Here is a 12,459-nt window from a genome sequence, read left to right on the forward strand (position 1 = left end):
GCCGTCGTAAAGCCACAGTGGAAGCGACAGAAGCTCAGGAAGGTATGACCGTATCTTACCCAGCAGCAGTGCCCCTGGGTCTGTGCAGCAGTCTCAGAGCTTCACCAGCCTCTGTAAACTCACTCGCATCTCCAGAACCCTGACAGAAAGGGAGAGGCTGGCCCTCAGCATGGCCACACGCCACCCTGCTTCTCAGACGACCTTCACACAGCCTATGTCCTTTCTAAGTCTGTCAGTTTTACATAGTGACTGAAGTTTGTACAGTTGGTAATGACAGAGGTCAGATGATTTAAGTGGGTTTTGGGTTTTTTTTGTTTTTGTTTTGTTTTTTTGTTTTTTTGTTTTTTTCTTTATTAAGAGAGTCAGATAGGCATGCTTCATTACCTAAGGAGTCAAACAGTTAGCAGGAGTGGAGGCCAAAGTAGACTAGTTTAGATGCTTCATTTCTGAGGTTGCCCTAAGGCATTCCAGCTAAGGTACCTTTGTTTCTGTGGAGTACAAGTCATGAATTTTTTAATGAAAACCATTGGTATTCGTAAGCCTTAGCTGTAGATTTAGTCAGTTCATCAGATAAGGTGATTTAAGGGGGAATTGATTCCTTGACGATGCAAAATTGAATCTGGTTGGAATTATAGCTCCATGGCAGGATGTTTGCTTAGGGTGTGTGAGGCCCAGGGTTCAATCTCTAATACTTCAAGAAAGAACCTTCAACGTTGAGTCAGATGGAGAAGCGTCTAGAAGCTGTGCTGAGGATTTTAACCTGGGTCAGCTCCTGGCTGGGAAGACAGAAAGCTGTCTTGGGCAGATGGCTCTCTTGTTACTTCTGTGTGGTCAGTGTGATGGTTGTGCTGGGAGCAATGGTCTGTGTGGTTGTTGTGTGCGCTCCTGGTGTTACCTTTTTCTAGGCTAGAGCAGGTTTCTCATAAGAAGCACTATTTCAAATGTGCGGGGCCTAAATAAGAACTAATTTTTATTTGTCAAGTTTATTTCTGCCAGAATTGTTACTCTTACGCCAGCTTCTACCACACTTTGAGCTGTGTAGAGGCAGTGTTTGTGGACAAGGCAGCTTTAGTCACATGCTGCCTGTCAGCAGATCTGTATGTTCCTAGGAGATCGCTGTGTGCTTGGAAACTTGGTTTAAGCTGTTAACTTCCCACCTCCCTGAGCACTTCCTACTCCCTCTCCTGTTTTTCTGCAGCCGTCAGAGGGTTTACAATTTCACACAAGATCCGAAGTTTTGAAGAAGCCCGAGGTCTAGACCGAATTAATGAGAGAATGCCACCCCGAAAAGAGGGCGTGTATCCTGATGGGCCAGCAAAGATGGTGCGGCGGAGCGACCACGGAAAGAAAGCCCTGTAGTGACTCTGGACCCTGTGCAGCACGGATGGGCCCAGCCCTGCAAACAGATCGTATTTATTTATTATTGGAAACAAAACAGAAACAACTCAAACAACTTAAACTTGGAGGTGCATTTGTAATTCAGTTGCATTTATTCTGTAAGAGAGATGACACTTTTATAAATTCTTCTAATTTATGTTCACTATATGTAAAAAGTACTGCTGTTTTGTCCCCCCCCCCTTGTCCTAATTTTAGGAAAGGACCTGGTGTGTCTTTGTGTGTGTGTGTCTGTCTGTGTGTGTGTGTGTGTGTGTGTGTGTGTGTGTGTGTGTGTGTTGAAGTCTTATGCTATAAAGGGGCCTTCCTGTAATAAAATGGGACTTGGAAACCTCGACCTTCAGTTTCTGGCTCAGACTTCTAGCTCTTCTTTTGCTTTAGGGGGTGACTTCTTGCATTTACAACTCGTCACTTTGCTAACTCAAACATCTCTTCTCATTTTTTTCCCCTTTCTGCTCGTGACCATTAAAGGAAACCGCTTAGATTTCAGTGGCTTCTCTTCTGAGGGAGACTTGAACTAACAAGAGAGCAGTCTAATCTAGTGATTATAGGATCCAGGTGGGACTGGCTTCCATAATAATTTACTTCCTTTTGGACTCTCAGGTCCATGAATATGGGGTGTTGTTTGTTTGTGTGTGATACATAGGACTGAACACACGGCTCACGTGTACTCCACTACCCAGCTCTACTTTAGCCCTTGGTTCACTTCGATGTGTTTTATAAAGTTCCTCCTGAAAAGGAACAGTGAGGGTGGGCTAGGGGCGTGGCTAAGCCTGCCCACTTGAGTTTGAGTCCCCGATCCACATGGTAGAAGAAGAGAACCAAGTCACAAAAGTTGTGCTCTGGCCTTCACACAAGCACAGTGGGACACACATAAATGAGTAAATGCAATTTAAAAAAATTAAATAATACTGAGAGGTTTTGTTTTTTTTAGAGCTGCTTAAAGTCCCCTCAGAAGTTTAAAGGAGATTTTTCAAAGTTTCAACACTTGCCAGAGCCTTTGCTTTCAGTTTTTTGTTTTTTGTTTTGTTTGGTTGGTTGGTTGTTCGGTTGGTTGGTTTTTCGAACAAGGTTTTCCTGTGTAGCCTTGGCTGCCCTGGGCTCGATTCTGTAGAGCAGGCTGGCCTCGAGCTCACAGCCATCTGCCTGCCTCTGCCTCCCAAGTGCTGGGATTACAGGCATGTCTGACTTTTGCTTTCAGATTTTAGTCCCAGATGAATGCATCTGCAAAGGAAGTTGCACTTCTGAATGCCTTGAGGTCATGAGCACTGAGACCTGCCCAAGTCCTTTTGTGTCATCACATCAGACATCAAAAAAAAATTTTTTTTCTGAGACAAAGAGTTTCTCTATGTAGCCTTGGCTGTCTTGAACTCACTTTGTAGACCAGGCTGGCCTCGAACTCACAGCAATCCTCTTGCCTCTGCCTCCTAAGTGCTGGGATGCCCAGCCTTTGAATCTGTATTTTAAAGATGCCAGAAAACATTACCCACTTGTTCACGTTTCACATTAGGTCCATGGGAACCTTCTTTTTAAGAACTTTCTCCCATTCAAAGAAATTAAAGAAGCCTGGTGGTGGCGCACGCCTTTAATCCTAGCACTTGGGAGGCAGAGGCAGGTGGATCTCTGTGAAGCTAGCTGCCATGTGGGTGCTGGGGATTAAACTTGAAAGGTCCTCTGGAAAAGCAGCCAGTGCTCTTAACCGCTGAGCCATCTTCTCCAGCCCAGGTAACCCAGTTCTTTGAGCAGCGTTCTGGGAATGTCAGAGCACTCCTTCGCCAACTTCTGAAACTTCACTTGACACAGACAGGACTTCCCACCTGTGGCTACAGATAGACGCTTAACCAAAGACTATTTTTTTAAAGTTAAAAAAAAAATAGCAGCTGATACAAAAGGAACGTCTCTTTTTAGTCTCTGTGTTCTGATTAGAATCAGAATAGTATGTGTGCGTACGTGGGGTGGATGTGCGTGGGGTGGGGGTGCTTAATAGTCTGCTGCCATGTAAACATACTCTGTTTCCTTTGCAATCTCAAGATGACAGCTACCCCTTTTGCCACTAGCTATTGACCATGAAAGTATACATGGCTTGTCACACTCACACAGCGGGTGGCCGTGCTTGCTGTGGCCCCTTGCCTAGGAACAGAGGCGGCAGACTGTCCAGGAATGCCAGCATTGTCCTCACTCACCACTTTCTTTTTTCATTGCCTTTCTTTTCTTTTCTTCCAGAATAGCTTGCTATCTGGAAGCAAGTTTTTCTCACTAGTGAACGTTTGTTTTACTAGCCTAGTAACTTAGGAACGATTTCCTGACACTTCAGAATGGGTTAGGTAAATAGAAAACATCGTTTGATGTCATTAAGGAGCGAAGGCAGGAGGATTGCTGAGAGTGGAGTAGCTTTGAGGCCTCTGCCAGCTTTGGCATTCATTATCCCTTAGTTCTTTTTTTTTTTTTTTCTGTGTGGCTTTCAAACACAAAATCCAAGGCAGCTGGTGTATGTAAGAGGAATATCCTAAGACATGTGAGATGCAGCTGGACTTCCTGCTTTTACAGCCATTGTGCAAGCATAGTCTGCAAATGAGGAAGCTGAAATCCTTTCCCCTGCCTTTATGAAAATCTTCTAGCTGATCTCCCAAGTATTGCCTGTATCATATATATATATATATATATATATATATATATATGTATATATATATATATATATACATATATATATATATATATATATATATATATATATATATATATATATATATCTGTAAAGTTCCCACTCTAGAGAAATAAGTCACTGAGGGTGGTGGCACACACCTTTAACTCCAGCACTCTGGAGGCAGAGGCAGAGTGAGTCCAGGGCTATTACAGAGAGAAATAGGTCTATGCTGGCCAATCTTTGTGACCAGCTGTACTAGTTTAGGAAAATCCTGCCCTACACTGACAAGTCATAGTGTTCTTCATATTAATGATCATCGGGTTTTTCTGCCCAATATTTGTATTGAAAATTATTTCCTAACTAGTAAAAACGTGCTGAGGGAACATTCTAGAACCTCAGTATTTAACCTAGCTGTTATGGAAACGGTGGAACCTCAGGTGCTTTACATTCAGTTTTCCTTACCCAGGCAGAAAAAAAATTCAAGAGGAAGTGTGGGCCTAGAGCTCAGTGTTGGGAGTGAGTCTCCAGTTTGCTAGGTTGTTTGTGGTTCTAGCCGTGGGGGCTGACCTCATCTGACACCCGACCCATCTTTCCTGTAATCTGCTAGATGGGTGAAAAGAGCTGCCAGGATGGCACACTGAGACACTGAGGAGGTTTGGGGCACACGGAGGAATCCCTTTCAGTTCTTGCCATGATCAGAAGCCCATAGGGAAGGGCTAGGAAAGAGCAGACCTGTGCGGAGAAGAAAGCTGGTCAGCCGAAGGACAGGCACAATGCTCTCATCTAGGATGCCAGCAGTGAGCTGTAGTAACAATAGGGCTCTGTACCACTGACAGTTTGAGAGGGAGACTACATGACATTGGGATTTGGGAGCTGCCCTGCCTCTATCTAGCCAGCCAAAGTGAATGGGGTCAGTGTTAGCTGCCTTCATCTATGCAGTCACAAAGGTAAGGATGATACGGGGAGCACATTCCCTCCTGGGAGGCCTTGGCCTCACACCTCAGCAACCATAGCAAGACGTGCTAAATAACACCTTTGTTTGAGCCAGGGTTATGCATCGTCAACGCTTTCATGCCAAGTCTAGGTGGTTTCAGATCAAGCAGCAAGGACCGTGGACATGGACCATCCCTCTGTGCAGCTCTGAAGTAGAGCCAAGCACTCTGCCTGCCTGTAAGTCCCTGCCCACATTCCCTTCGCTGCTCCCTTTTCACAGTTCTCCAAGTACCCTCTGTGTCAGCTTGGTTATGGGGGCGGGGGCAGTGGGCATATCAAAGTGAAGTGCACATGATTAGAAGTAGGCAGCCAGAGATTATTACTGGGGCTGATAAAGATGTGTCTTGGGGTAGGCACGTGATGAAGCAAGAGGATCGCTGGAAAATTTGAGGCCAGCCTGATCTCACAGTAAATGCCAGGGTAGCCAGGGCTACATAATGAAAACCTGCACTTAAAACAAGAGGGGGGAAAATGTGTTTTCATCTGTCTGGGAACCTTTGTGAAGATGCCATCAGGATGCCTGTCTCGCTCCTCCCGTGCAGCATCCTAACCCATAGCTCTTTCTCCTATCACCTTTCCAGGCTTGGGTCCTGGTTTTGCTGCCTAGATGATAAAGCAGCTGGTGTCTCTCTTGAGCCGTGATGGCCTATTTGCTTGTGCTTAGAAGTTACCTGCATTCTCTTGCCTTCTGTTACCTTGGGAACAGTCGTAGAAATGTTCCCTATCAGCACAGACAACATTAATAAGTTTGTGTGAATAAACATTTTATAAGAACTTTCTTACTGTACGTTGGAAGTTGTAAGATTAAAAGAAGAAAATGCCCTTAAAAATGGAAGGATTACGTTATTGACTCCCTATGTCTTTATTTCCTTGGTTCAGGGACTGATCGTTTTATTTGGCTCTGACCCAGTCAGTAATTCCAGGGGTGAGGGAAAGCCAGGTTTCTGATGTCTGGTCTGATCTCTTGACAATGCCAATGGAGTCCCTTCCCCAGAGAGGATCCTCCAGCCATAGTTAAAGCTTTGATGGCCTCTCCTGAGTTTCTGCTTTTCCACACATAAATGCCCTGCCTTTGTCTCCTGCCTCCTCCTGGAATTATGCCCACCACTAACTCCTTTTCTAGCCCCTGCTCCTCTGTGACTTCTACAGCAGAGGCCTCGCCTTGAAAGAAGAAGAATGATAACACAGAAACATACAAATCACAAAAAATATGCTTTACGATAGTCATTTAATAAGTTTGTACATGATCCTTACCATGGACATTCCAGCCTGGGAAAAGCCAGAAGCCAGAGGGAGTTGATGGAGAGTTGTACTACCAAGCTTGGAAGTATCAGACCAGCCTTGGAGACCTCTGAAAAGCAGATAGATCCCAAGGGGCTGGGAATTCACAAGAGCAGATAAGCATCACTGCACAGCTTGGGGGTGGAGATAGGGAAAGGCTGGGGCCCTGGAGAGGGATTTGGACAGATTATGACAACCGAGGTGCAAAGGCTAAAGCTAGATCTGCTGGACCCAAATAGCAACATTAACATCAAATACAACGACACTGCGCAATTTTCAGACCAGAAAAATGAGCCCAGATTTTTAACTGCACAAAAGCCAAGTGAGCATTTTATGTTCTGTTACCCCAGTGACATCCTGAGTTAACAGTGGCCTTATCCCTTAGCTAAAGCCCCAGTGAGGTGATGTAATGTTTGCCCTTATTCACAGAGTCGTGGGAAGCTTCTGAAGAGCCTAGGAAAGAAAGATGAAACACTGAGTCACACTAGCCCCTGCTAGACCAGGACCTAATCCCTACTTTGTTGTCTGCTCTGGGCAATTAAATGGCTCTTCTTCTTCTTCTTCTTCTTCTTCTTCTTCTTCTTCTTCCTTCCTTCCTTCCTTCCTTCCTTTCTTTCTTTTTCTTCTTCGCTCACAACTCTAAGATTTCATTTTAAAAATCTTCTTACTCTTGACTGGATTTGTCACTTGTAGGTAAATTAAGTCTTTATGCTGTGGAGTGGAGACTTTATCGTAGAACTGAAGGAGGCAGAAAGATAGGTTAGCCTTTGGATACCAGCGCTCTACCCCGTGGTACCCTCTGGTTAACCAATCAGCTCTCTGTCTCTCTCATATCAGTTTACCTGAGCAGGGATGGAAGGTGGCTGAGGCAGGCCTACTTTTCCAGACCCTGATTCTGTGCCCTTGGCTGTGGCTGAGCCGGCTTGGCTTGTATTCCCCTCTGAGGTCATCACTCGTTTATCGTCCCCTGTGAAGTCTGCTTCCCTAAGAGCTGACAGCCCCTTGCTCTTTGCATCCTTTGTAAGAACCAAAGGAAGTCTGTCTGGCTTGGTCTTCTCAGAGGCATCCTGTCAGCCCATGGCATCTGTTTGTTCACCCATGAAAAGGAACACATGGTGGGTATGACATCAGTCAGTGTCCAGGCCTCCTGGAGGACAGGCTGGGTAAACTGGGTAGGGACTGATTCTTTTCACAAGCCTTTGGGGTATAGATGTTGAGAGCCATGAGGCACCTGCCTGTGATATGTGTGCTTTGAAAATACTTCTACAAAGCAGATCTGAAATCTTTAAACCTCTTGTTCTCGTGGGTTTTACATACCTGCCCCAGCTGCCAGGTCTGACACTGGCCATCCCTGACCTGCACTGTATATTTTATTGTTGTCATCACCATCCCCAGAGTTCCTTCACGTTGCAGTGACTGAACCAAAACAAAACCTCAGACTTCCAGATAGGCCAATGCGCAAGAGGGCCCTTGGAGCCCCAAACTGGGTCACTTCACTTTCCTCCCTTGCTTGCCTCTGTTCCCAAAAGTGGTTGGCATATGTGGGGCCATTGATAGAGCTTGGCAGTACTGCAGGAGCTGGAGTCAGGAGTCAGGAGATGGCCCCAGGGATGAAACAGAGTCGAGAGGTCTGTGCTAGTATATCCATGGTGACTTGGCTTCGGTTCCTCGCTGTTGGGTTACTTGTGGTCCCCTCTAGAACAGTCTCTGTGTTCTTGGCTACTCCCTTCTGGTCTGTAGGAAGAAAACACTCTCCAAGGAGCTCAAACCAGAATGGATATGAAAGCCTACCTGAAGAATATACTAAAGATTGTCTGCAGGAGAGAAATAGCAGGTGCCCTTCTATCTAGCATGAAGGACAGGGGTGTGTGGCAGAGGAAATGTCAGTGACTCATCCAAATGCTACACTCTCAACACTAATGACTAATGGGACTTTGAGTTGGTGGCAGAGGACAGACTACCATGGGGGTGAGGGGTGGGGAATGTGCAGAGACAGAATTGGTTGCCCGGGGCTGGGTGGGGCTCCTGGTGACTGGAATCAGATAGCTCGGAAAAACAGCAGTTACGTAACTGTGTTTACATGGGCTCAGGTGGCTGTGGAGGCCACGTGCAGCCCTTGACTCAAGGCCATGGCAGAGGCGGGCAGGCAGCCAACTAATAGGGAAGGAGGTCCCCCTTAGACAGGAGGGCGTGCAGGAAGACAGAGCAGAGCATACTGACCAGGGCTACGCTATCTGGAACTGTGTTACCTGGAAGCTGCCCAGCTTTGGGGCAAGGCAGCACTGAGCTGGAGCTAGGGGGAGGGGCCAGGAAACCAGACACCTGTGGCTTAGTCCTATCTCTGAACCTTTCTACATGTTTCTCCTTAATCTTCTTAAAGGAGGAGGAATGTTCCCTAAATATGGGCAGAAAGGGGGAGATTATTCACGTTTCCTTGGATTTCCTTGCCCTGTAGTCCTAGTGATCTTGCATCCCCAGATACCTGAAAACACAGAGGGGCCACCAACCCCAGAGGTGATAAGCCAGGCCAGGTCTCAGTGGCCAGGCAGAGCTGAAACAGCTAAGCAAAAAAGCTCAGCTCTCCATTGCTCCCTTCTCCCCCTGCTTTATCCTCCGAGACTGTTTACTGGACTCCCCATTCCCATAGAGATGGGACTAGTAGCCAGGCCCCAGCTCCTCGCCCAGGCTGTCTGTGCCTTCTCTTGTGAGAAACAGGAAGCTGGGACCTTTAGCAGCTCAGCGGCACCCTCTACATTAAATATTTATCTTGGAGTCCAGGTCAGAGCCTTAGCGCCTAAGAAGTCCTCTGCTGGTGAGGGGCATGGCCAGGATTCCTGGAGTTAGAAGATCTTCCACTTCGTTGGAGAGCAAGGAAGACAGTGAAAGTGATGTGGCCCTTCTTAGCCCCAAGGATCCTGACAGGTGGGAAAACTTGGGGGAGGGAAGTGGGGAGTACTTTTAATCCCACAGGGAAGAAAGAGGCTGCTTCCCTGAGATGGACGGCCAATTCAAGCTTCAGAGGGCCTGCATACTGCTGCCTGACCTCAGAGAGGGTCTCGGGGCTCCTCCACGCGTGAAGGACCCTCTTGCAGGCCCACTCCATCCGTCTCCCTTCAGTTTTCCTAAAAAAAAGGCCTCATTAGGGAGTCGCTTTTAGCCCCCTGCACTGTGAAATAGCTGCCTCTGTTAAAAGTCCTCACATCTGAGAGCCGGAGTCCCGTTAGCAGCTTTACATCTGTGGAAGCTACTTGCTGCTTCCTCAAGACTCACCCATGGAGGGAGGTCCTGGCACGTCACCCCTTGAGCTGTTCCTTGGCCTAAGTTTCCCAGGGGATCTTGTTTGAGAGCACCACAAGTAGTTCTTTCCCCACAGCTGGGAGATGTGAAGCTAATAAGTGAGTGTGCTAGGGGTTGTGAAAAAAACCCACTAACACTCAGGTTGCCTCAGGCACCAATGAAACTGCAGTAGGTATCACTGACCATACCCAACACATCGCTAAAGTGGATCAGAAACCATTTTTACTGGTTGGTTTGTTGGGGACTTGGGTATCCCAGAAGTGAGTCACCCGCTAGAAGTACTCCGGGGTTTCCATTGTCCGTAAACATTTGCCTGGCACCTGCCAGCCAGGAGACTGGAAGAGGAGGGGGGAGGAGGGAGGGCCAGAGAGAATGGAGAGCCAGTGGGTGGTGTCTTTGGGATCCACGTCAGCACCGCAGGAACAGCGGAAAAGCAATATCAAAACAAATACAGTGAATGGGAACACCAAGACCCTCCCAAGCTCATCCCCGCCCACGAGACCCCACCCTTATCCTCGGCAGCGCTTGCGGCTCGTCCCGGGAGCCGCTTACTCTCGTAGGTGAATTTCCTCCCCAAATTTTGTACGTGTGTGAGCATCCTAAGGTTTGCCAGTACACGTGGGTTTGCAAATGGCCGGCCGGCACGTTTAGACAGGCACGAACTCTCTTCCCCAAGTGGGCGCTGCCTTCACCCCTGGGCCACCCTGGCTGTGGGGCTCCCTTATCTCGGTCCCAGCCTGTCTGCCTCCGGGCCTGTCTCCTGCCTCTCCAAGGCTGCGGGCTGCATATCTAATGCTGGCTCCACCCGGGGTCTGGCTCCCATGGCTTGTTTGGTTAATCACTCCTGCCCTCTGTCCTGGCTCTGCAAAGCAGCTCGCTTCCCACACCCTGGAAATGTCGCTGGAAACTCTGAGTGGCCCCCGCCAGCTCGCCCGCCCCCTTCCGACGCCAGCTTTGCGGTGGGGGCCGGAGAAGGCATCTGGGAAACCCAGTGGGCTCCCCAGGGACCCTTGGTGGCCCCTCCCGGCGCCGCCTCCTGGACGGCCCGGCCCCTTAGGCAAGGGGCCACAGCGTCCTGTGGTGTCTCTCAGGACACAGGGCACTCGCAGGGGTGAAGAAGGGAGTAGCCGGCACCTCTACTCCACCCCAACACAGCCCGGGCTCACAGTCTAAATCTGAGCCCCAAACTCCTCCCGCCGAACAACTCTCAGGGTTCTGCCTCCAAGCGCGCCCCCTTGGCCTCCCTCTTCCTCGTTGGGCGCCCAGCCTGGCCCAGCGTCTTGACCAGTCACGAGGGCCGCAACCGCGCGTACTTCTCCCTGCCCTCTTTCCCCCCCGAGGGCTCGCTGTGGCTGCGCCAGGCAGGAGCTGGCTGGGATGGTCCTGCCCTCCTGGGCGGCCCCAAGCTCTCCAACCTGCTCACCGGGGAAGGTAGGTGCGGGGACTAAAAGGGGCGGGAAGGAGGCAAGACACAGCCTGGGACGGACAAGAGGAAGGCATAGAGCCCCTCCCCCGGGCTTCCAGGCTCTGAGATCGTGCGAAGTTCCATTACCCACAATCCAGAAAAACCCTGACCCTGTCCACGGGGAGCTGTAGTTGGGTAAGACCTGGAAAGGCAGAGGATAGAGTTCCCACCTTCAGGGCCTCACTCTGAGGTGGGAAGGTGTCTACCAAACCTAGAAATACTTCATTCTTTCAGCCCTTTGGAGAGGGCTGCTTGGATGCAGGGGCTGCCTGATTTCTGAGAACTCACCACAGGTGTCTGGACACCTTCTGTTCTATGCTGGACAGACACCAATCCCCCAGGAGGCCTCCTGTCTTGCTTAGGGTTCTGCCTAATGTCTCCAGGCAGGCCTGCTGGGAGAAAAACCAGGACCACCTTCCGGCCCCATCCCACCTCTGTGTCTTCTCAGGAGGGCCTTTACATGGAGCCGAGTGGGAGAGGAGCAGATAGAGGTACCCCAGGGTCAGCAGCTCCTGAAACCAGGTGGTGATGGGGGAATTGACTCTTCTTCCCTGGAGAGGACACTTCTAGCTTTGCTAGGAGGGTGGGACAGTAACATTAGGGAAGGAAGGCCTGTCAGCTGATGATGGTTGCAACTGCTGATGCTGAGGGCAACTTGGCCTCCAGCCACGAGCCAAGCAGGGATGGGTAGCCCTACAGCTAGTGTGCCCAGGCTTCCTTGATCTTCAATCCTGCCTTGCCTCACTTTCCCTTGGAAGAAGTCCAAGGGGCGGGAACTGGGGTGTGTTTGTGTCTTTGGCTGTTGGTAAGAGCTTTAATTGGATCCAGCTGGTGGGCTGCACCTCCTCCAGACTCAACTTCCCCACCCCACAAGTCAGGGATTGGCTGGGTCCCCAACAGGCTACTCAGATGTCAGAAGGAATCCCCACAAATGCAGACCAGAGAGGGTGCTGCCCCTAGCCTCCTTTGTATCCTTGCCAACGCCTGAGCAGAAACTTGGTGTAGAAGGCGAGGGCCCACAGGCCTCTGTTGTACTGTCTTTATGCCCTCAGTCCCCCACAGCTCTTATGCTCTTCACGTGACTGTTTGCTGGCATGCTTTTTATTTTAACCCCCTGATGCTCACATGATCCACCCTGCCGCACCCCCCACCCCCACCCCAGTCATAGTCATGTCACTGAACATATCCTACCACACACAGGATACCTCCTGAGGTATCTGGTAGCCTTGCATAGAGCCGCCACAAACCCCACAGGCACATACAAGCCGGATTTGGCCCAGGACAAAAGGTGGCCAGGTCCTCTCTGCTAGCTGCCCTAGTTCCCCCGTGCCTTCCTTCTAGGGCAACTGGCTATCTTGACACAGAGAGCCCCAGAGGGGGTAGT

General features: G+C 49.3%; 2 protein-coding genes across 11 annotated transcripts in view; both read left to right on the plus strand.

Moving 5' to 3' along the window:
* PPP3CC (protein phosphatase 3 catalytic subunit gamma) overlaps positions 1–1,545 on the plus strand; it is a 76,163-nt gene extending 74,618 nt beyond the window's left edge. For 3 of the 5 annotated variants that reach the window (XM_084767151.1, XM_084767152.1, XM_084767156.1), the window contains 2 exons: positions 13–42; positions 1,199–1,545. In XM_084767151.1, the coding sequence (XP_084623277.1) occupies positions 13–42; positions 1,199–1,359 (191 nt within the window). In that variant the 3' untranslated portion in view covers positions 1,360–1,545. The remainder of the gene's footprint in view (positions 1–12; positions 43–1,198) is intronic. The other 2 variants (XM_084767153.1, XM_084767155.1) reach the window with 1 other exon arrangement.
* A 2,963-nt stretch (positions 1,546–4,508) lies between these two features.
* SORBS3 (sorbin and SH3 domain containing 3) overlaps positions 4,509–12,459 on the plus strand; it is a 32,267-nt gene continuing 24,316 nt past the window's right edge. Inside the window, exons 1-3 of one of the 6 annotated variants that reach the window (XM_084768008.1) lie at positions 4,509–4,986; positions 5,088–5,209; positions 9,092–9,235. In XM_084768008.1, coding sequence (XP_084624134.1) covers positions 9,135–9,235 — 101 coding nt within the window. In that variant the 5' untranslated portion in view covers positions 4,509–4,986; positions 5,088–5,209; positions 9,092–9,134. Of the gene's footprint in view, positions 4,987–5,035; positions 5,210–9,091; positions 9,236–10,700; positions 11,042–12,459 lie in introns of those variants that run through there. The other 5 variants (XM_084768009.1, XM_084768010.1, XM_084768011.1 and 2 more) reach the window with 5 other exon arrangements.

Source organism: Acomys minous (genome assembly GCF_964271855.1).
Source record: "Acomys minous genome assembly, chromosome: 18".
In the NCBI taxonomy this organism is placed as follows: Eukaryota; Metazoa; Chordata; class Mammalia; order Rodentia; family Muridae; genus Acomys; species Acomys minous.